The sequence below is a fragment of the Bos grunniens genome, chromosome 24, assembly GCF_055505025.1.
Source record: "Bos grunniens cultivar Pamir isolate PY7600 chromosome 24, Bosgru_T2T1.0, whole genome shotgun sequence".
In the NCBI taxonomy this organism is placed as follows: Eukaryota; Metazoa; Chordata; class Mammalia; order Artiodactyla; family Bovidae; genus Bos; species Bos grunniens.
In genome coordinates this window covers 59,388,799-59,411,514 of record NC_141188.1, presented here as the reverse complement: position 1 = coordinate 59,411,514, position 22,716 = coordinate 59,388,799, and the positions used below count along the sequence as shown (strand labels likewise).

The 22,716-nt window shown below is 41.5% G+C and overlaps 1 protein-coding gene and 1 long non-coding RNA gene across 12 annotated transcripts in view; one reads left to right on the top strand and one right to left on the bottom strand.

The window, feature by feature from the left end:
- Positions 1-22,716, bottom strand: part of MALT1 (MALT1 paracaspase) — a 68,400-nt gene that overhangs the window by 18,958 nt on the left and 26,726 nt on the right. For 2 of the 9 annotated variants that reach the window (XM_086373657.1, XM_086373665.1), the window contains exons 4-10: positions 18,476-18,635; positions 16,804-16,982; positions 16,282-16,378; positions 15,664-15,696; positions 12,631-12,657; positions 10,693-10,725; positions 2,786-2,989 (exon numbers count right to left, since the gene is read on the bottom strand). In XM_086373657.1, coding sequence (XP_086229783.1) covers positions 2,786-2,989; positions 10,693-10,725; positions 12,631-12,657; positions 15,664-15,696; positions 16,282-16,378; positions 16,804-16,982; positions 18,476-18,635 — 733 coding nt within the window. Of the gene's footprint in view, positions 1-562; positions 627-2,785; positions 2,990-3,433; positions 3,553-4,051; positions 4,229-7,667; positions 7,760-10,692; positions 10,726-12,630; positions 12,658-15,663; positions 15,741-16,281; positions 16,379-16,803; positions 16,983-18,475; positions 18,636-22,716 lie in introns of those variants that run through there. The other 7 variants (XM_086373663.1, XM_086373664.1, XM_086373659.1 and 4 more) reach the window with 7 other exon arrangements.
- On the top strand, positions 11,162-22,715 carry LOC147346362 (uncharacterized). Of its 3 annotated transcripts, XR_015154140.1 has the most exons (4): positions 11,162-11,332; positions 13,213-13,334; positions 13,886-14,110; positions 22,517-22,715. It is a non-coding gene; the product is annotated as an uncharacterized LOC147346362 (long non-coding RNA). The 3 variants fall into 3 exon arrangements; XR_015154141.1 differs by lacking the exon at positions 13,886-14,110 and having other exon boundaries at positions 11,196-11,332; XR_015154142.1 differs by lacking the exons at positions 13,886-14,110; positions 22,517-22,715 and adding an exon at positions 17,731-17,870 and having other exon boundaries at positions 11,196-11,332.

The following is a 22,716-nucleotide window of genomic DNA, read 5'->3' as shown; positions in this document are numbered from 1 at the left end:
CAGTCCATGGGGTCACTAAGAGTCAGACACGACTGAGCGACTTCACTTTCACTTTTCACTTTCATGCATTGGAGAAGGAAATGGCAACCCACTCCAGTGTTCTTGCCTGGAGAATCCCAGGGACGGGGGAACCTGGTGGGCTGCCGTCTATGGGGTTGCACAGAGTTGGACACGACTGAAACGACTTAGCAGCAGCAGCAGCAGCTTATTTATATAACTGAAATCTTTATCCTTATTTATCTTCAAGGATAGGTAACAAATAGGTCAGTTATTCCTGTTTCTAGCTTGTGTTTTTAGTGCTTATATATGTTTAAAAACTGAATTACATATTCTGTTCTGCTAATTTTTATTTCCTTCACAAACCCAAGGGCAGTATAATACAGAAGGGCATAAACTTCAGTGCCCATGCTTTCCACACTGACACTGCTCTTCTGAAACTCCTGTGGCTCTAGCTCTGCCTCCCCTGCCCCCCAAAGTACTCCTGGTCCCCGGGGCTGCCAGCTGGACGTGAGGGCACAGCCCAGGGAACATGCCTATGCCCTCTGGCCTCTGCCACACTTACATTGAAAGCAGATGTGTCTGGTGTTTGGGATATTCACAATACTTCAAAATATTATGCAACCACCCTGTTAAGACATGAATCAGTCGTATTTAAACATTTTTCTAGCTTTTTAAAAAAATATATATTTATTTTTATTTGGCTGCACTGAATCTTTGTTGTGTTATGTGGGATCTAGTTCCCTGACTTGGGATCGAACCCGGGCCTCTTTACTCTATATTTCAAGTTGATGTTTTTATTTTGGGGCAAAGCTTCAGCATAAGATAAACTCTTCTTACTAGAACTTTTAATATTTCTGGTTCTCAAGTTTCCAGGGGCAATTAAAATTTAAGTTTTGATTTTATTTTTAAGTTTTGATTTAAAAAGCTAAAAAGAATTTAAAGCCAAGGTAATAATGCTAATAAGAAATTACAATAAATAATCAAATTCATAATTCTTCATATAATTCCTTAACTCTTAAAATACTTCACCAATCTCAAAACCCAAATTGGTAAATATTTTTTCCTTGCACCTCATTACCTCTGGGAAAGTTTTAGAAGCCTTTTCCTGTTTAAGCCATCTATGCACTTAACAACTGAGATAAATTATGTAATATAAAATTAATCAACTAACCACCTTATTAGAGACTAAAACTATAAATCAAGTACCACAGGGGCACATTTGTATTGTATATTCTATCATTTTCATAAGAAAAATGGATTCTCAGAGTCATTACTTTATATGCTCATGAATTAAGATTACATTGTTAAAACATCAGAATAATGTTGAAGTCCCAAATCTGAGATATTTACTTTGCTGATTCACTTGCGTAGCAACTGTAATCCTTGGTACTTAAGAAGAAACTCATTTAAAACTTACTGAGATTTTAAGATTTTCCCCCATCCTATATACAGTAATGTGCTAAATCTTGAAAGAAGTTAGTTTTTTCTTCCATTAAAAATTCTACTTTGAGTATCTTTGTTTCTTTGTTGTTAGGTGTCTAATGATGTCTATCTTCTTTGTGAATTGTACCTTTTATCATTAAAAATTATTCATCTTTGTTTAATTAAAAAAAAAAACTTCTACTTTGAGAACCTTTAGCAATTCTATCAAGTTTGCCTCATATTAGTCTAATTAGAAGTAAAAAGGCTAAATAAAGGAATTATTGAAGTAAAGTAACTGGAAAGATATAGAAGCCAAATCAATTTGGTTTAGCATGGCATCCTGACAGCAGGTCTGGAAATGTTACTTTCCTGGCAGCTGGATGTTATTATACAACATCGAAGGGAGCACAGCTCTGAGAAATGCAGCTGAGAGTGACAGCTGGCTTCCCATACTTGTGGCTATGCCCATTAAAAGAAAATCACCAAAGAAACGGCTTATTACTGACAGCATACTCTCTCTTTAAAGAATCTTTACCATAAATGTAGTGTTCTTAATATATTTAAATGAAAGAATGAGAAAAAACATTAAAAAAAATTTACTGTTAGTATTCTTGTGGAGGTCCATCTTTAACCTGGGCTTCCCGGGCGGCTCAGATGGTAAACAATCTGCCTGCAATGCTGCAGACCTGGGTTTGATCCCTGGGTCGGGAAGATCCTCTGGAGAAGGAAATGGCTACCCATTCCAGTACTCTTGACTGGAGAAGTTCATGGACAGAGGAGCCTGGAGGGCTATAGTCCATTTCGTCGCAAAGAGTCGGACACAACTGAGCAATTAACACTTTCATCTTTAACTGTATCTGGGTAGGACTTTAGTTTACTGATTGTTCTCATATGTCTCACTCATCAATATTTCCTTGTTAAATTTTAGTTCCCACTAAAAGGCCAGAAAATACCATGCAATAGTTAGAAAACAGAAGAAAACATGTGGAATGTACATTCGGGTACAACTTTTTATACTCCACACACACACATGCATATTAGTATTTTACATATATGAACATACAATTTGCTATCTGGTCACTGAACTTTACTGTAGCTCTTGTAGTCAATGAAACAAAATCACGTAAGATAGGTTGAGAATTCTACTAAGAACAACACTGTTTTGAGACGTGAAAGTAAAGACATTAAGTTAATTAGTCACATGGAACTAAGGAATGAAGATCAAATCCATCTTCTATTACAAGAATAAAACTTTTCAACAGTCCATTTGCCATGCCTTTCTCTGCTTTTCAATTCTCAACCTAACTTGTACAACAAAAAGACAAGGGGATAATTACAAAAGCGAAGATGATAAGTATCTTACCATAGACTCCTTTGTCTAAAAGCAGTAAAAATTCATCCACGGCGTTACGCATCTCATATTCAGTAAGATCCAACAGTGAAACGACTTTGAAATCTAGCTGTCTTAACAAGTTGGTCAATTCATACACATCCACCAAAGGAGCTTTAAGCTTGGGATGCTCCCAATAATTCATATTTCCTATCAAAAGAGCAACCTTGTCCTTTGCTGTTAAAAAAAAAAGAGGAGGAGGGGGAGACATTTAAAGGAGGATATAAAGTTTAAAAACAAAATGCAAAAAAAGAAGGCTTTACAGATAAGATTTCTTCATTTTATTTCATTTTAGAGCTAGGCTATCACTTTATGTAGTAGACCAATGCACTCTACTGAGGAATACAGAAACTGGTGAGTCAAACAACTGAAATTCAACTTAATTGATGCTTTGGAAAATCAGGCAAAGGATACTAACTGTACATGAAGCGAACAGTAACTAACATTACAGTAATACTTTTACTGATTTATAAAAGAAGGAAAGAATGCTCAGTATAGACTTTTAGAGCAAATTTAAATAAAGAATGTTTGGAATTGGGTTCCTATCAAATTAAATTCTGTTCTACTGATAACAGAAGAGGCCAGAAACAAAACGGAAGAGGCCAGAAACAAAAGGAATACCGAAACGAGGGACGAGAAGAGTTCCCATCAGAGCAGGTGAGGGGAAACCAAAGACAGAGAGCAGAGCTTAACAAACCCTGCATTCTCTATTTTCTGTTGCTGTACTGTCTCCTCTTCGCTTCTTTTTTAAAAAAAACCTCCCATTTGGGTGAGATGTGGCTGCCTCAGGGCGGTGTGAAGCATTTTTGTATGACTATCTTAGTAGTTCATTTTCTGACCTTAGTGAACTGCTGCTGCTAAGTCACTTCAGTCGTGTCCGACTCTGTGCAACCCCATAGACGGCAGCCCACCAGGCTCCCCGTCCCTGGGATTTTCCAGGCAAGAACACTGGAGTGGGTTGCCATTTCCTTCTCCAATGCATGAAAGTGGAAAATGAAAGTGAAGTCGCTCAGTTGGGTCCGACTCCTAGCGACCCCATGGACTACAGCCTACCAGGCTCCTCCATCCATGGGATTTTCCAGGCAAGAGTACTGGAGTGGGGTGCCACTGCCTTCTCCGTTAGTGAACTGAGGCTTTGCTAAAGACGTGGTCTCATAGAAAGAGCTTTTCTGTCGTAAGGGGCAAAAAGATCCACGTGTTGTGTGCTCAGTCATATCCGAATCTTTGCGACCCCATCACCTGCAGCCACACCAGACTCCTCTGTCCACGGGTTTCTCCAGGCAAGAATACTAGAGTGGGTTGCCATTTCCTCCTCTGGGTGATCTTCCTGACCCAGGGATCAAACCCACATCTCCTGCATCGGCAGGCAATTCTTTAACTACTGAATCACCTGGGAAGCCTAAAAAGATGCACACCTGTGCCTTTAAAAGTATCAGCTGGCTTTATTTGGTATACAGCTTGTCCAAAAGAGTTGTGGAAGGCTGAGCATAGTCTAGTGCTTAAGAGGTCTTCAGAACTGTACTCTTGCTAGCGGGGGTGGAGTTAAAAGTAGACTTGAGACTGTGCATGATACGAGAAATCTGAGGTTTCTCTCGAGGGCTGGCAGCAGGGTGTGTCCAGCACACACTGGGGTCTAAATCTGTGATGGAAACAGCAGGAAGCAGTGGAGAAGGTGTAACAGGAGGGTGCGGCAGCCCCAGCCACACCCTCTTGAATCTCTGCAAGAAAATTAGAGATACCAAGGGGACATTTCATGCAAAGATGGGCTCGAAAAAGGACATAAATGGTATGGACCTAACAGAAGCAGAAGATATTAAGAAGAGGTGGCAAGAATACACAGAAGAACTGTACAAAAAAGATCTTCACGACCCAGATAATCACGATGGTGTGATCACTCACCTAGAGCCTGACATCTTGGAATGTGAAGTCAAGTGGGCCTTAGAAAGCATCACTATGAACAAAGCTAGTAGAGGTGATGGAATTCCAGTTGAGCTATTTCAAATTCTGAAAGATGATGCTGTGAAAGTGCTGCACTCAAGATGCCAGCAAATTTGGAAAACTCAGCAGTGGCCACAGGACTGGAAAAGGTCAGTTTTCATTCCAGTCCGAAAGAAAGGCAATGCCAAAGAATGCTCAAACTACCGCACAATTGCACTCATCTCACACACTAGTAAAGTAATGCTCAAAATTCTCCAAGCCGGGCTTCAGAAATATGTGAACTGTGAACTTCCAGATGTTCAAGCTAGATTTAGAAAAGGCAGAGGAACCAGAGATCAAATTGCCAACATCTGCTGGATCATGGAAAAAAGCAAGAGAGTTCCAGAAAAACATATATTTCTGCTTTACTGACTATGCCAAAGCCTTTGACTGTGTGGATCACAACAAACTGTGGAAAATTCTGAAAGAGGTAGGAAACCAGACCACCTGACCTGCCTCTTGAGAAACCTGTATGTAGGTCAGGAAGCAACAGTTAGAATTGGACATGGAACAACAGACTGGTTCCAAATAGGAAAAGGAGTACGTCAAGGCTATATATTGTCACTCTGCTTATTCAACTTATATGCAGAGTACATCATGAGAAACACTGGGCTGGAAGAAGCACAAGCTGGAATCAAGACTGCCGGGAGAAATATCAATAACCTCAGATATGCAGATGACACCACCCTTATGGCAGAAAGTGAAGAGGAACTCAAAAGCCTCTTCATGAAAGTGAAAGTGGAGAGTGAAAAAGTTGGCTTAAAGCTCAACATTCAGAAAACGAAGATCATGGCATCTGGTCCCATCGCTTCATGGGAAATAGATGGGGAAACAGTGGGAACAGTGTCAGACTTTTATTTTTGGGGGCTCCAAAATCACTGCAGATGGTGACTGCAGCCATGAAATTAAAAGATGCTTACTCCTTAGAAGGAAAGTTATGAGCAACCTAGATTGCATATTAAAAAGCAGAGACATTACTTTGCCAACAAAGGTCTGTCTAGTCAAGGCTATGGTTTTCCCAGTGGTCATGTATGGATGTTAGAGTTGGACTGTGAAGAAAGCTGAGCACCAAAGAATTGATGTTTTTGAACTGTGGTGTTGGAGAAGACTCTTGAGAGTCCCTTGGACTGCAAGGAGATCCAACCAGTCCATTCTGAAGGAGATCAGCCCTGGGATTTCTTTGGAAGGAATGATGCTAAAAACTCCAGTACTTTGGCCACCTCATGCGAAGAGTTGACTCATTGGAAAAGACTCTGATGCTGGGAGGGATTGGGGGCAGGAGGAGAAGGGGACGACAGAGGATGAGATGGCTGGATGGCATCACTGACTCAATGGACGTGAATTTGAGTGAACTCTGGGAGTTGGTGATGGACAGGGAGGCCTGGTGTGCTGCGATTCAGGGGGTCGCAAAGAGTCGGACACGACTGAGCAACTGAACTGGACTGAACTGAATGTCACCAAAAATCTCTTTGGAATTTCTTCCTTTTCCACACTAAGGTCGAGGGTTAAACAAGGTCTGGAGAAAAATTAGAACCAACTCAAAGACAGTGATGACTCCCTCAACGTGGCAAAATACCCCACTTTGTGAGAAGACTCAAATACTTTTTTTTTTTTGGCCTCACCATGCAGTTTGCACATTCTTAGTTCCCCAACCAGGGATTGAACCCCAGGCCCTCAGCAGTGAAAGTGTGGAGTCCTAACTACTGGACTGCCAGAGAATTTCCTTTGTCTGGTATCTTTGTTCTATATTCACATTTTCAGAGATACCTTGCAAACTGCCTATTCTTTTGAGTGCACACATTAAAAAAAAAAAATTAAACAATACTTAAGCCACATTTCTGATTCAATAAAAGTCACTTTAAGTCTGGTACAAATGATAATCTCTTCTCCTATCCCAAAGAAAAGGCCAGTTTTTCAAGACTATTTTAATAGGCAAATTCAGTCATAAAGCCTCTACTGTCTTTCATTTTAAAACTCAAAAAAAAAAAAAAAAAAAAGTTAGGAATACTCAGGGTGGATTTCAGTTAGGAGGCAGTATAAGATTTATTATCACCTGTATTTCCTTTTTTTTTTAAGTTTCTTCTTAAATAAACTAGAAATGTACTGTTACACTAATTTACCCACTATATACCAAGACATTAGCTGGCTAATCCACAGAAATATTTCAGAGCATTGTTTTCTGAGCCCATTAGCCCATTATCAGAGTTCAGAACCAATCTTAATATACTGATGGACTCAGACTCAGTTCAACCTGCTCCTCAGTGAGGGGAGCTGGAGCCTGGGGTTCCGGCCTTTCACCATTATAGCCCCAACCAGGGGCCTCCCAGTGAGATTCTCAGAGTAAAGAGTCTGTGTTGTACAGCGGATTTCTTGGTGGGATATTATGACAATTTAGTATATATCTTACACTGGGATATTATGACAATTTAGTATATATCCTACACTAAGTTCTACTGGCAGAAAAAAGTTATGAGATATGTAACTGAAAAAAATCACCGGGGTCTTTAGAGGGGAGGAAACAGTTGTTAGACTAAGCATGCAGGCTGCTCCTGCTAAGATCACTGCTTTTGTCATCTGTTTGGAAGGGACACTTGGTACAGTACACAGATGCAAGGGTTTAGCCACTCGAGAACCATGGGGCCTAAAAGCTATGTATCAGTAATTGACCACAACTCTTCAAAAACTTTTCCCCAGTGATAATGTGGGATCTTCATTCCCCGACCAGGGATCGAAGCTGCCCCTCCTGCATTGAAAGTGCAGAGTCTTAACCAATGGACCTCCAGGGAGTCCCCCAATGATAATTTTAATGCTTAGTTCCTAAAATGTCTTGAGGCATCTTCTTGAGTTTGGTAATAGAGATGATGGGTCAGTAACTTACCTTGCCCACTCTACTTGCAAAACAGTTCCTGAACGATAGTTGAACTGGGGTGGATTTAGAACAGAGAAGTAGACTGCGGTGGCCGAAATAGGAGATGACAAAGTCTGGTTCCAGGAATTAGTAGTAGAAAGGGAAAGAAAAAGTCAGAGACATGACAGAGAAAGAAACAGTAAAATTTGAAGTTGAGGAGATAAGAGTAAGGAATCAAAGAAAACTTCAAAATAACAACTATATAAGCAACTTATGATGGGTTTTCAAGTGATTAAAAATAAATGAAACTTTCTGTAGAAAAACATTTACTGTAAGAGCCACCCACAACTTCTTGAACACATACCATTCACTGGAAAAAGGGAACACAGACACCAGCTGATTAAGCAACAGAATAAAACCACTTCAGAAAGATATTTTCACTGTATGATCCTAGACATCTTCTAAAGCTTAATGAAATGTATTGCTTAAACTCTGGTACAAGTTACACCATTAATTCCCCGTCTGATTATTCTAATAGTGTGCTACTCATTTCATCCAAAAATGAGTTAATGTTTATTAGCAGCTGGAGAAGGACCTGGTAACACTGAGCGCTCCGTCAGCATCTGTTAAATAAAGAGCCTCTGGCCATCTATCGGTGACTGAGCCCTGACACCAACTCTGAGTGAGTGAGCAGACAGTCCTTGTTGGTCCCATGCGTCAGATCTTCGCCTTTCTACGTCCTTCAAAATAAAGCCCAAGCTCCTTAGTCTGGTGACAAAGCCATTGGTACTCTAGTCCCGGCTGCCCTTCGAGCTGTGGTGAGAGACGGCCCCCGAGGGTAGCCCCTCATGGCCTCCTTAGGCAGTGAGGCCCCTCACTCTGCCCCTGTCTCTGGCTCTGAGTCTGGGCTGCCCTGTGACCCTGTCTGAGCATAATATAGTGGGACACTCTGCCAGTTCTGGGTCTAAATCTTAAGAAGTCCTGAGAGCTTCCGGTCTGGGGACTCAGCCACCGTGCAAAGAAAGTAAATTACCTGGTGAGACCACAGGTGGGGGAGGAGAGGAGAGAGTGAAGTAGACTGAGAATATTACAGGACAGGAAAACAGGGGGCCATATGCCCCTTGAAGGGGACAGCTACTATTTAGTCACAGCCTACAGCTGTCACTCTAAAGCTACCATTTTTGAGAGAACTTATAAACCTGAATTTGTATATGCTGTCTGATCAGTGACAGCTGATTCTGTCTGAAGCCACTGTGCGGGACCCCTCCCGCAGTTAGTGCCCTTTCTCCACAGCCTGAACAGTCCCATGGAAGCTCCCCTCCGTGCTGTCAGCCTTCACCTCCATGCTGACGATGCTGCTGACTGTGTCTCCGAGCCTGGCCTCTCCTTAGAGTTCCAGACCCATGTGTGCAAATGCCTGCTGTGTACCTCTGCCTAGACAAGACACAAACACCTCAAACTGGTTAGGCCAAAATAAGAGTCCGCTGCTGTTTGAATCTTGCTTTCGATCCTGTGCTCTCTAACCCAGTGGGCTGTACGACCACCTGCCTAGTGGCCCAAGTACGAATCTGAGCGGGCATGGTGACGCCTCTGTACTTTTTGTACCCTAGAGTGAGGTGATGAAAACAGCTTACCGATCCCATCATCTCAAGGTCTCCTGAACCTGCTCTGTCTTCTTCTGCATTGACTTGGTACTAGCCTGGTTTAGAGTCTCATCATCTCTTTATCTGGACTATTGCAACAGTCTCAATTTTTCTCTTAACTTAAACAATGTCTCCCTTCCAGTTCATTTTCTATACACTGATACAAGACTGGTCTTTTGGAGGGACAAGCTCACCCCTCTTTCAAAGCTTCCTTCCAGTGGCTTGTCTGAGAAATGGGGCTCCTCACGACCTGGTCTTAATCTGCTTCTCTAAGTTCCTGCTCTTCCTGCTCTAGAGCAGGGGTCCCCAACCTCCAGGATCTAATGCCAGATGATCTGAGGTGCAGCAGATGTAATAATAATAGAAACGAAATGCATAATAAGCATAATGTGCTTGACTCATTCCCAAACCATGCCCCCACCTCCAGTCCATAGGAAAACTGTCTTCCACGAAACAGGTCCCTGGTGCCAAAAAGGCTGAGGACTGCCGCCCTGTGGGCATGGTGTGTTACTCGCAACTTCCCCAATACAACAGACACCCTGTCTTCTTTCTCTACGACGTTTCTTTAGGATTTCACGTTTCCTCTGTCTGGAAGGCCCTTCTCCTATTCATCCTTCAACATGCAGAACTGCTATAGCAACCTCTCAGGTGCTTTCCTAACCTCTAACCCCACCAAGATACAGTATTAGTCGCTTCTGTGTGACCTACACATGCTTCTTTCTGCTTTTATGTTTATTTTTTTGCACATTGCCAAACCAGAAATCACTCCACAGAAGCTGACCTGGTCTCAGAAACTGAATTCATAATCTTTTTATCTATTTATTTTTTTTTGAATTCACAATCTTTTTATTTATCTTATTTAAAAAATGTATTTATGTGGCTGTGATGGGTCTTAGTAGTGGCACGAAAACTTTCATTGCAGCGTGTGGGATCTAGTTCCCTGACCAGGGATTGAACCCAGGCCCTCTGCATTGGGAGCATGAAGTCTTAGCCACTGGACCACCAGGGAAGTCCCTCATAATCTTTTCAAAGTCTCCTATTCTATACTTTCTTTTATAAATACCCAAAATAAAACATGTTATTCAAATATTTATACAAGTTGTCAATTTTAAAAGTCTCAAATCCCTTCATAAGCCCCATAAAAGAGTTGTATGCTACAATTATATTTGGTTACAGGGCTTTCCTGGTGGCTTAGATGGTAAAGAATCCGCCTGCAATGTGGGAGACCTGGGTTAGATCCCTGGATCAGGAAGATCCCTTGGAGAAGGAAACTGCTACCCACTCCAGTATTCTTGCCTGGAGAATCCCTTGGACAGAGGCACCCGGAGGGTTATAGTCCATGGGTCACAAAGAGGGGGACACAACTGAGTGACTAACACTTTCATTTTCAAGCGTTTTAAAGCTCTACTTACCCAAAGGTTGGTCAACTGTTTGCTCTTGATTATCTACAGAAAGATAAAAACAAAAAGATAAGCGAGTTGGTCCCCATGACACATCTCCGAGGTTAGAGGAAACAGTGACAGTCCCATCGGCAGTACAGCGAAAGGCAGAGTGGTTACAGCTGGTTCATGGTTTTGAGGTTTTCAGGTTCCTGATTAAAAACTTGTACCTGGATGGGAGCTGGAATCAGGGGCAGGGAATGGCTCTGGTAACAGATTGCTACAGCTGAGGGTGATTCTCTTTAACATGTTAGGTAGAAATTACAGCCTGAAAACAGTTGGTGGTGGCCATGAAGAGCAGCAGGAACGGTTAACATTTACTGAATGCTGGCCTGGGACTGTTGCATGTGTTGTAAATATAACTGATTTTAACAACCACGCTTTGTGAGGTATATACTGCTATTACCTCCATTATATAGGTAAGGAGTCTGAGACAGAAAAAGACTGAGTCACTTGCCCAGTGTTAGCAAGCTAGGAGATCTCATTCCATGGTGATGCTCTTTGCCATCATCTATACATAATATGAAATACCTCCAACTCTCAGGGACCATGCAGGAAGACACGCTGGGGAAGATGGACTTCAGATGGTCACGTGTCTCTTGCTATAGACAGGGTAAGTGTTTGCATTTTTAATAATATATATGCTCTAAGAGTCCACTGAAAATATATTCAGTTTTTTCTTACATGCTTTGGTGTTTCTAATTCTTGGGGAGCAAGGATATAATGAAAAAGGTTGGGGAAATTTCAGAAGCTTAGTGCTGTTGGTATGCAAAAGTTTTCCTGAAATAGCTTTTCAAGATGCTCACTGAAGAGCATGAAATAACAGACACATTTAGGAAAAGGGGAATTCTAACCAAGTCAAGAGAGGCAATCAGCTACAAGACGAGGATGGCTGTTCCAAAATCACTTAGTTTTGAGTGTTTGAAGCAAATCTCACGGAGGTTTCCTGGAGCTCGAGGCTGGCCCCGCAGGAATGACACCCTGGTAACAGGGCCCTTCTGCTTTGTTTCGTGGGCTTATAGTAATCAGCACAGCCCAACCATCGCTCACAAGAAGAGATGTTTAGTAATGAAACATAGGCACAAAACTAAGCAAACTAGTTATGGCATGACAACAACGAGAAATAACACATCAAGAAATAAGAGGGATCGCTACAAATATTAACTGATGTAGCTCCCGTCTGATCCCACTCTCTCGAGGTTTCATTTTCAAACAGAGTCAGAGGTTCCCTCAGTGCCTTTCGGACTCAGGCCCTCTGCCTTCACGATTACTATGCCTTTTATCTCAGGCAAGTCTGCTCTTTAGCTTAACTTGTTCAGAAATCGGTTCTCACAAAATTGGCCAAAGAATGATAAATATTCCTGCCAACTATTAGTCTCTTCATGGCCAATGATCAACCACTCGTCTGCAGAGCATCAACAGTCCCCACTGACAGTGGTTTTACTTCAGATACAGACACCCACCCAACTAGTTCAGACATGTTCAATGTCTGAGCAGCTCTGAACGGGGACCCAGGGGTCTGGCGAGCTCAGAAGTGGAACTCCTGCCACTTTTTCATAGGCTGCTTCTTGGCTCTCAAATTAATTTCATGCACTTCTCCATTTAGCTGCCTTCTTTATTTATAGTCATTCACAATGATAAAGAAATACACTGATATTTTATATTGCCTCAGTATATTTATTTTTCTACCCTACAGTCTTACAATTTAGGGTCTTTTTAATATTTTCACTTGCATGAAATTGAACTTCATGTTAAGTACTGATTTCAACCCTAAATTATGATATGTCAATCAAGGGGAAAAAAACCCCACTAGTACTGCTACAGCAAGAGAATACTGCTAGTGTCTTTTTAAGTTACTGCATTCAATAACCTGGAACTCTAAAATGAGTGTTTTATGTTTGCATTACTCACCAGGATGCCCGAGATTAGTCAATTCATCTAAAATAAAATAAGAGAAAACAGATGAAATAATCTTTAAATAATTTAACTGCCAATTTAGTGTATATAGGAAGACTGATCAAAGAAGTTGACTCTGTGCTATTAAATCATGTTACAATGTTTTATCAGGTTAGAACTTTTTAAATGCCTTAAATGAGAAGTCATGCACATTGTGAGGAGGGGAGTATGCTGTTGTGGACATCAGTTAGGACTCCTAAGCTATTCCTATGTTCATCAAATGACAAAAAGCTAAACAGACTCATCTTTAATTTGATCAAAGTTTTGTAGATGTTCTGGCTAATTATGGGACAAAAACAATCAAGAGACAGGTTTGTCTATGGCCTCAACTATACACTTCTTGAAACTAATTAAAAACCTCAAATGATATTTTTAAAAATAAACGAGTTTAGAACAGTTTAAGATGTACAGAACTATTTAGAGGACAGTGCAGAGTTTCTGCATACACCCACCTACTTTCCCTATTTTTAACGTCTGACGTTAGGAAGGCATATTTGTCACAGTTAATGAACCATTAATGTTCTTTTTTTGTTCCAGGACCCTGTTCAGGACACCACGTCACATTTACTTGTGTTTCCTTGGGCTTCTCTTTGCTGTGACAGTTTCTCAGACCCTCCTTGTTTTTAATAACCTTGACCACTTTGAGGATTACCGATAAGGTAAGGTATTTTGTGGAATGTCTCTAAATCGGGAGATATCTTATGTTAGACTGGTGGAATGTGTTTTTAAAGGTATTGTGGTTTCAGAATTGTTAATCTGTAGCCCCTTGGTGGCTAAGATGGTAAAGAATCTGCCTGCAATGTTGGAGACATGGGTTCGATCGCTGGGTTGGGAAGATCCCCTGGAGGAGGGCATGGCAATCCACTCCGGTATTCTTGCCTGGAGAATTCCACGGACAGAGGAGCCTGGTGGGCTACAGTCTGTAGGGCTGCAGAGTCAGACAAGACTGAGTGACTACACACAGCACACAGCCTCTGGCTAATGGAGGGAGAGAATCATCTAAGCAAATACCTATGACATTACAGCTACCTATTTTTCCTTTACAAATTTTATGAAGATAAAAGTTAACATTCACAATAAATTACAAATGCTATACTACTCATAAAATGTGCAGTAATTTCTGTGATATAAAACCAACTACATAGTGGTATTTGCTACAGTATGGGGCCATGTACAATTTCTTCCATCTTCTGTGTTCACTCCTTCCCAGGTACTCAGGCCAGCACCTGTTCTTCCATCCTATAGTCAGTGAGGCTCAGATTCTTATTATCCGGCTGTGCTGAGTCTTCATTCGTTGCTGCACGAGGGCTTTCTCTGGTGTGGCTCACGGGCTCTAGAGCAAGGCTCAGCAGTCGTGGCGCACAGGCTGAGTTGCTCCGAGGCATCTGGGATCTCCCTGGACCAGGGATCGGACCTGTGTCCCCTGCATTGACAGGTGGGTTCTTAACCGCAGGACCACCTGAGAAGTCCAGGTTTAGGTTTTTTGTTGTATTCTCATTCCATCCTGGGCCTCCCCTCCTCTGACCTCCTAAATGATCTAAAACTTGCACACATGTATTCACCACTACAACTGTCAGAGTGTTTTCACTGCCCTTAAAAAGAAACCCTGAGTCCCACCTATTGAACCCCTACCCTCTGTCCCAATCAGGGATCTGTAACAAAGCACATAAAATTAAACAGATCACATCAGGTTCTACAGGTAAAAAAAGATAAGGTATGTTGTAGGACATCGCTGCTGTGTGCCCATCCACCAACTATAAAATGCCTCAACGCTGCAGATTTTTTTAGAAAGAAAAGTTGGATCTAATTTTTCCATCTGAAATTTTGGGAGTAATTTAATAACAGATTTACTTGAAAACTATTATCTAGTAGTATGTTCACCGCTGCAAAATTGTAGGGAGATTCTTGCAGGTAAAAAACCAGCTAGGAGGTAACCGACACGCATCACCCTGAAACCAGCGATACTAGTTTACTCTTTTTCTTAGAGGTCTGCAGTGTTAGGAGATTTTAAAAATCATGCAATTAGGTGAAAAAGAAGGAAGAGGAGTCTGTTTAGGATCTCTTTACAAAGATTCCCTCATGCAGGGCCCACAGACCACGGGATTACAGTGCACCCTTATGCTAGAGAATTCTTTTTGACAACTAAGATTGGGATGAAAATAGTAATTTCAGAACTTCAGAGTGACACCATAGCAATACAAAGGACAGGGAAACCAAGAAACATAAGAGGCGACATTATTTTCTTACTTTGCCCAAGTAGAGCCAAAGATGTTTATAACAGGTTAAAGAGGCAGAAATTGAAAAAATACTTTGCTATCCATAAATCTCATTTTGCAAAACAGTGTGGCACCACAGCAGGGCAGGCAACTTAAGCTTGAAAATTTACTCATTACAACTTATGTATAAGGCTTTGGTTAATCAAAAGAATTTGGAGTTTATGTTAAAATAACTTGCAGTTCTCTGTGTAGTATGGTAAAGGTGACATGATACCTTAATCTACAGTCTTATAACATCAAAGAATGGATCTTATAAACTTATATTAAAACAGTATACTTATTATTACATAAAAAAATGCATTAAACAATAAATCTCCAGTCCTGAAACTGTTATAGAAATTACGTTTGCATTTGAGAGGCATTTTATCATGGCAAACAGATAGATAAAATAATCTAAACAACTATCCATGACAGGATAGCCATGTATTTTTTTAAATTTTATGAAGACAAAAATGAAATTAAGAATTAATCACACTGTTCACTATCCGTAAGATATTGTTGGAAATTAGTTATTTTAATAATGTGTCAATTGAATAGTGTCTGGAGCAATTTATGAACCCTTGAAGACTAAGATACAGTATCCTTGCATTAAAATCTTTTCTTATAGCCAGTATTTTTTCCATCACTGCACTCAGTAGGCCAGGGCACTCCACCAATCCCAAGATGAACCAGCATGCAGGATATTTGCTTTCAAACCAAAGGATTACGCTACCTTCAGTGCATTCCACTGCCTCATCTGTTCTTCCTTGTTCCAGAGAAAACAAATGTGAATACATTGTGATTCATGATCTTAGGAAGGGCGGTCATCAAGCAAACAGAGATAAATATCATAGAAATATGTTGGCAAACCAACATACGTATCAATTGCATCAGTATCTCCTACTATTAACAACATCACTACATGCATGAAGCTGAAACAGAACCAACTCCCAAATTATGTATTTCGTAAGTGGCACTGTTGATTAATAATCATTCTGCATGTCTGTGATGTTTGTTTATTTAATAATGTTTTATTAAAAACCTTTTTCCATTAAACCCAGGGTTTTTTTTAGCTAAAGCTCAGAATACATTTTTTGCCATAAATGTTTAATATAAACTATAAAAAACTAAAAAGATCTAAATAAATAATCTTTTTTGGTTCTTTTCTGTTCTTTATGTGTGAATCCTCATTATTAATTTAGGATGCATTCTCTCAAATTTCTATTTAAGCAAAAATAATTCCAGATGCTTAACATACCATTAAATAGAATGGGTGAATAAAATTTCCACTGCTCAGTATACTTCATCTTATATAGCTCCACTGGTCAAAACCCTGAGTGGGACTGCTTACCTACGATGACGTCTACTTTCTTGCTGTCTTGACTCTCTCGATCATTGTATACACGACACCAGTAGGTTCCTTGATGCTCCAAATCCACATAAGGTACCTAAATCAGTATCAGAACATGCACATATTGACTGACTCTTTAATTTTAATTTAAAATGGCTTGGAGAAAATTATTATTATTTTTTTAAACCCTACAAAACTGAACATTGCAGACTTTCCTCCATTTTTTCCATTCATTACATTAGGTCAAGTACTAGCAAGCAAATAATACAACGACTCTAACGGTAGTGAGTCTGATGCGACACTAGTTGACACCTTTCAGGTAAGCACTTACATATGGGCTGGCACGGTGTTCTAGCCCTTTTGTAAATATAAGAATCAATTAATACTGGATAATAAAGATCTTGAAAAAAAAAAAAAAACTTGAAAACACCCCAAATATGAATCACTATTCACTGTGATTTTTCATTATACTATTTATTTCCATATTAACCACCCCAAATGTCCCCGAGACCAACTTCCTACCATGTATAGCTTTTTTGTCTCGTGTGTTAATCGTGATTCATTTTTGAACCACTGGTACTGAGGAATGGGGCTTCCGACAGCCACACACTGTAAGATCAACGTGCTGCCAGGCATCAGCTTTTGGGACTTTGGTTCAACACAGATTTGCAACTTGGATTCAGAGATGCCATCCCAACTGCCTTAAATTAAAAGAAAAATAGCAATGAACATAAAAGCTCTAAGTTAAAAAAACCTTTTAAAACTTTAATTAAAAAAAAAATGCTTTCAAGTTCATCCTTCATTTTTTTTTCCCCACAATCTTTAATAGAATCTCCCAAATGATATTTCAGAAAACTGTTGCACTTCTAGAAATATTAAGAGATGTTCTATGGATAAAGGATGCTATGGACAAATAAGTTTAGAACATTCTGGGTTAAACAAAGTTAGACAGATTTCTTTACTGCAAAACTTCTCAAAGTATTAGCATGCACTATATATTTAAGAGGGGAAAATAGTTTATGTGGTTTCTGAATGTGCTTAGCCATGTTTGGTAGAGCAAAGGACTTAACATCTTGAGTGACATTCATGTTAAAAACAGAAAGTTCTATGTTCCGCTGTTTGATTTTACTTGCCTTTTTGAAATCAGGAGTTTTGCAATTAGCACTGAATAAATATGGATGGGTTATCCCTAGCATTTCTTTCCAAGGCAGATATCAGAAAGCATTTTTTATTGAAGGCTCATCTGTCAGTCTTTAAGAGCCTTGAGGAAAGAGGGCTTGTCAATGAGATGTGGAAACAATGAAATTCTGTGTCTAGCACATTGCAGGTGATCAATAATATTTGTTGAATGAACAATATTCTATTCATAAACATGAAAGTTCATTACATGCACAGAAATATTCTACAAATCTATAAACCACTCTCTTAATGAATCATGACTGTTTCTAGAGACTTTGCTCAGGTGTGGGAAGCTAAACTGAGAAGAGTGGAAGACACAGTCGGTGACAAAAGTCTGTTTCCCTCATGCTGCTTGTCTGGCAAAAACAACAGACGTGGTTCCTGACTGTGTGTGCGAACAAATAAAATAATACCCGACGGCTACTCTTCAGAAGACCTTAGGGTTCTTCCTTGATCAATACCGGTTACTGAACTAAAAAGCGGACGGGCAAAGAGGGGAAAACTGGCTGGATGGAAGGCTGCACTGCAGTGACTGATACACTGTAAGCCCTGCCACGCCAGGATCAACTCTACAGACGGACTTTATTCCATGACACAACTTTTTAGAAGTAACACAATAAATAGGGAGAAAAAAACACAGTATAGAAAGGAACTCAAAAGTGACCAAGATTGCATTAGATTTCTTTTCTCCTCCAAAACCAGAGACCACAACATTCAGACCCATGAAAGGTGGCAAGTTTTCAGAGGTCGGCAGCAGGGCCAGATTGAGAAAGGCCATTTTATCCCCAAACATCTGCATGTCTCTCTTTGTCTGTCTGTTCATCCATCCATACAGAAAAAGAATCAAAACACATGGGATAAAATCTCAACGACTGGTGACATCACACCAGGGGAAGCACATACACATTGTATTGGGGAGTGCTGGCTTTGATACTTTGAAATGATTTAAAGGCAAACATTTAAAGTAAAACTCAAAAGAGGCAATTCCCATCCCAGCACTCAATTTATCACTTACTCTGGAAGCTTTCTGTTACTTCTGTGATATCGCAAACATCCAGCTGTGACCACTGGCTAAATTCAAAGGTGAAATTATTATTAACTCGACAGACATAAAAGCCTGCATCTTTTACATGCACTGTGTTAAAAACAAGTTCTGATGCATTTCCATTCGGGATCTGTGGAAGAATCAACACGAGGGTAAAAGTGAATGACTCGTCAAAATACGCCTTATAAACTGTGCTGTGCAAAGTGTATGATTTCCTGGGAGCTTTGAGAAGTGTATCTTTTTTCTCCTCGTTCTAAAATTTATGTTCCTTACGAAGCAAACAATAACATGTTGAATAATTTAGGACTGAAGTCATTGAAATCCAGTCTTTTACAAATCTGTTAACCAGACAGTTAAGCTCTATCCCATATATCTTTCAAAAACTCACCAACAGTGAAGTGTCTATTCTGTCCTTTAAAATTGTTTGATCATTAGTATTTACAGGCTTGAGAACCACAACATTCATGAGCTCAGTAGCCATACCATGAAGAAGTAAAGAGATCACGGAAAGTCAGGCCTGGCTGCACATCTCAGCTCTGATCAAATTAGCTGCGAGCATATGAGCAAGTTTTACCGAGACCCAGTCTCTCACCTGCAGAGTTTTATCGGAGGGTAGAGGCCTTGACGGCACACTTCTCCCAAGGCCTGGGAAGTAAAGAGCTATGGGAAGCCTGTTGGTGACAGGAAGGACTGGCCATTCAGGGGTATCCCAAGCCTTCCTCCCGGGCTTGGGTCATCTCAGCTGCTCCCATCAATTTACCACCACCATCCAACTCTGGCATATTGCCAAGGTTTCACCAGGTGCCTCCTTATACAGGGGCCCCCTTGCAAAGGACTTTAACACACTCCCCCCTCCAAGCCCCAACCAACTGAATTCAGCTCGCTCTCTTCTCAGAACCAGCACCAGAGCAAGGCCGTTTTGCTCAGGATCTGACAGCTGGGATGGAGACTGCCCTGAGCACTGCCTGCCCACCCTCCCACATGAACCCACCTAGTCTGCTTTCCTACTAGAACAGTCCTGGGTACTTCCTCTCTCCTGCAACCCCACTCCTCTCAGCCACTGACTTCAGATAGGAATCTCTCCTCTTCCAGCTGCTGCTGCTGCTAAGTCGCTTCAGTCGTGTCCGACTCTGTGCGACCCCATAGATGGCAGCCCACCAGGCTCCCCCGTCCCTGGGATTCTCCAGGCAAGAACACTGGAGTGGGTTGCCATTTCCTTCTCTATTCTCCCAGAAACCCCTCTGTACGTATTTACTAAAGAAACCCATGTTTCTTCCTGTAGAGGCTCTTTCTTTCTCATCCCTTTCCTGTAACTTTAACCCAGCATGGAACTACTGCTTTTGTAAGTTCCCACATGAATAAATTTTCTCTTCTCAATCTGTATTCTGTCAGTTGATTCACTGGCTCCCAGGGACAGAACATGAGAGGGCAGAGGAAAAGTATTTTCCTCTCTGACAATTTGATTCCCTCTGGACTTGCTCCTTTAATTTTCTCTACTTTAGCATCTCTTTTATTAGAGCACTCTCAAAAACATCTTCTAGTACCTTTATATCTTAAACAAACAAACAAAATCCCACATATCCTGCCCTGGACCCGTACACCTCTCAGCAGCACTGGAAATGCTGACCACCCTTTTCTTCCTGAAATACTTTCCCAGGGGCTTCCGACCATCCTCTCCTGGTCATGCTCTGTCTTCTCTTGCGAATTCTTCTTAGTCTCTCTACTGCTGCCTCCTCTGCTACACACACTTTCAGTGTCGCCTCCAGGGGTATCCAAGCTGACTTAGATGCATTCAGACATGAATAGGCACGTCAAACTTCATGGGTCTGAAACCACACTCTTGACTTTTCACCCTGAATCTCTTCCTCTCCCAGTCTCCAATACCTCAGTATATAAGAGGTCCCCAGAGGCTGGAGTGAAACATCTAGGGTCATCCTTGGGCTCTGTGCCTCTCCCCTCGGGCTCCCTCCCCATTTAGCCCACCAGATCCGATGAGCCCTGTCTCTAAAATAAAGCAACGCACCCACGCTGCTCCGTCTCCCCTGCCCTGTCCGAGCTCACACCACTGCTATTTCCAGTCTAGTGTAGGCATTAGGTAACTGGTCTTTTTGTTATGCTCTTGCTTCCATTTAAGTAGTGAAGCTGGGGGACTTGCCTGGTGGCCCAGGGGCTACGACTCTGCTCTCCCAGTGCAGGGGGCCTGGGTCCGATCCCTGGTGAGGGAACTAGGTCCCACATGCCGCAACTAAGACCCGGTGCAGAGAAATAAACACAGACTAAAAGGAAGCAGCATGCTCGTGCTTTAAGAACATAAAGCCTCCCGTTACTTCTCCTGTTTAAGACCTTGAGTGTCGTCTCCCTTGGTCTCACCCTGCTTATCTTCTACAGCTCTTAACTCACAGTTATCTCATTTGCTCCCTGTCTGTCCCCAGAGGAGGGGGCAGGGCCCTTGGGTGTCAGGCTTCACCATCTGGGCCTTAGAACCCGGACAGGTGCCCCACAAGTGGTTGTGAGACGAATGCCTCCTGTATCAGACTATGAATCTAAGGGTTGAGACAGAACTCGACTGGTGAGAGCCTTAGAACCCATCATAGCTCTTCAAATCCAGTGGGCACGCCTCTTCTCCTCAGTTTCTCCCCTTCCCAAAATCAGGACACAGTTCACACGTGATGTACGGGGTGGCCAAACAGCTCCTTGGGCTTTTCCTGTGACACCTTATGGAAAAACCCAAACGACCTCTTTGGCCAACCCATTACTTACCATAGTAAGATCTGCCCATGATTTCTTCCTCAAAGGCATTCACTGAAATGAAAGCCACTCTGCAGTTGAGAGCTATGGTAAAAGTGACTTCAGTTACCACCCCTCGAGAGCCTAGGCACGTAAAACGTCCTCTCAGTCAGGCGCTCAACGCCCAGCGATAGGAATGTGAGGGGCTCCTGACAGTCAAGCGCCCAGCACAGGCCTGTCTGCCACTGGCGCCCGCCCAGTCCCATCGCTGCGGTTCACAGCTACCCTGGCTCACCCGGGTGTGAGTGACAGATATTAAAAGCTGTACAAATCCCCATGCTTCTTCTGAGGCACAGGGTGACCCCATCAGAGGAAAGAACGTCATTTTGGAACAACTCTTGAGCTTAAATTCGTATTTGCAAATGGAGTTTTAGTGTTGAGTTGAGAAGAAAGTTTGGTTATGTGACTCACAGGCTGAAAAGAATAATGGAGTTTCAAGGTGCCATCTGGAGGGCAGGCAAGGAGGTGGGTGGATGAGGGAGAAGAGAGAAGCTCGCAAGAGTGGAGCTCGACGGCCGGACCACTGAGAAACCCCCAGCGGCGGAGTGGCTCAAAGAACGTTTAGTGACTTTTTTATCATCGTTACTTTTAAAATTGGCCTCACTGCACAGCATGTGGGATCATAGTTTCCTGACCAGGGACTGAACTTGTACCTCACGCATTTGGAGTCTGGTGTCTTAACCACCGGACCACCAGGGAAGTCCTTTCAAAGACTGTTTAAGAAAAGAGAATTTCAATATGCAAATTTAAATTATTTGTTCCGTGCTCAGGGATATAATCCTTTCACGAAAGGAACAAATGTCTCTCTCTACCAACCTGAATTTTACTTCAGAAACTACCATCAAAGCCTAAATCTTTTGATATAATAGTTATGTGGAATGCTAAAAACAATACTGCCTTTCATGCTGCTTTGAAATCCTCTTAAAGATTATGATTGGAACAATCTGTTGTAAAGAATTCTGTATATCTATGTCAGAAGGTATTGGTGATGTTTCCCGTTTACTAATATTTTTGCCCCAGGTACTCCTGATTTTCCACAGTTTTCAGAATACAGAACTGATCTTATTACTGCTTAAAAAGTAATGATTATTGAATGCATCAGTAATAACACTGACCCTTTAACAAGGACCTATCAGGCCCTTTAACAAAATTCCTATAAATATATTAAAGACAGTAAGGTTAACTAATTTTCTTTTTCTCTCTTTTTTGTTGTTGTTCACTCAGCTGTGTGCAACCCCATGGACTGCAGCACGCCAGGCTTCCCTGTCTTTCACTATCTCTTGGAGATTGCTCAAACTCAGCTCCATTGAGTTGGTGATGCCATCCAACCATCTCATTCTCTGTTGCCCCCTTCTCCTCCTGTCTTCAATCTTTCCCAGCATTAATCTCTCTTCTTTTTACAGAGGAATTAAAAGACATTTAAA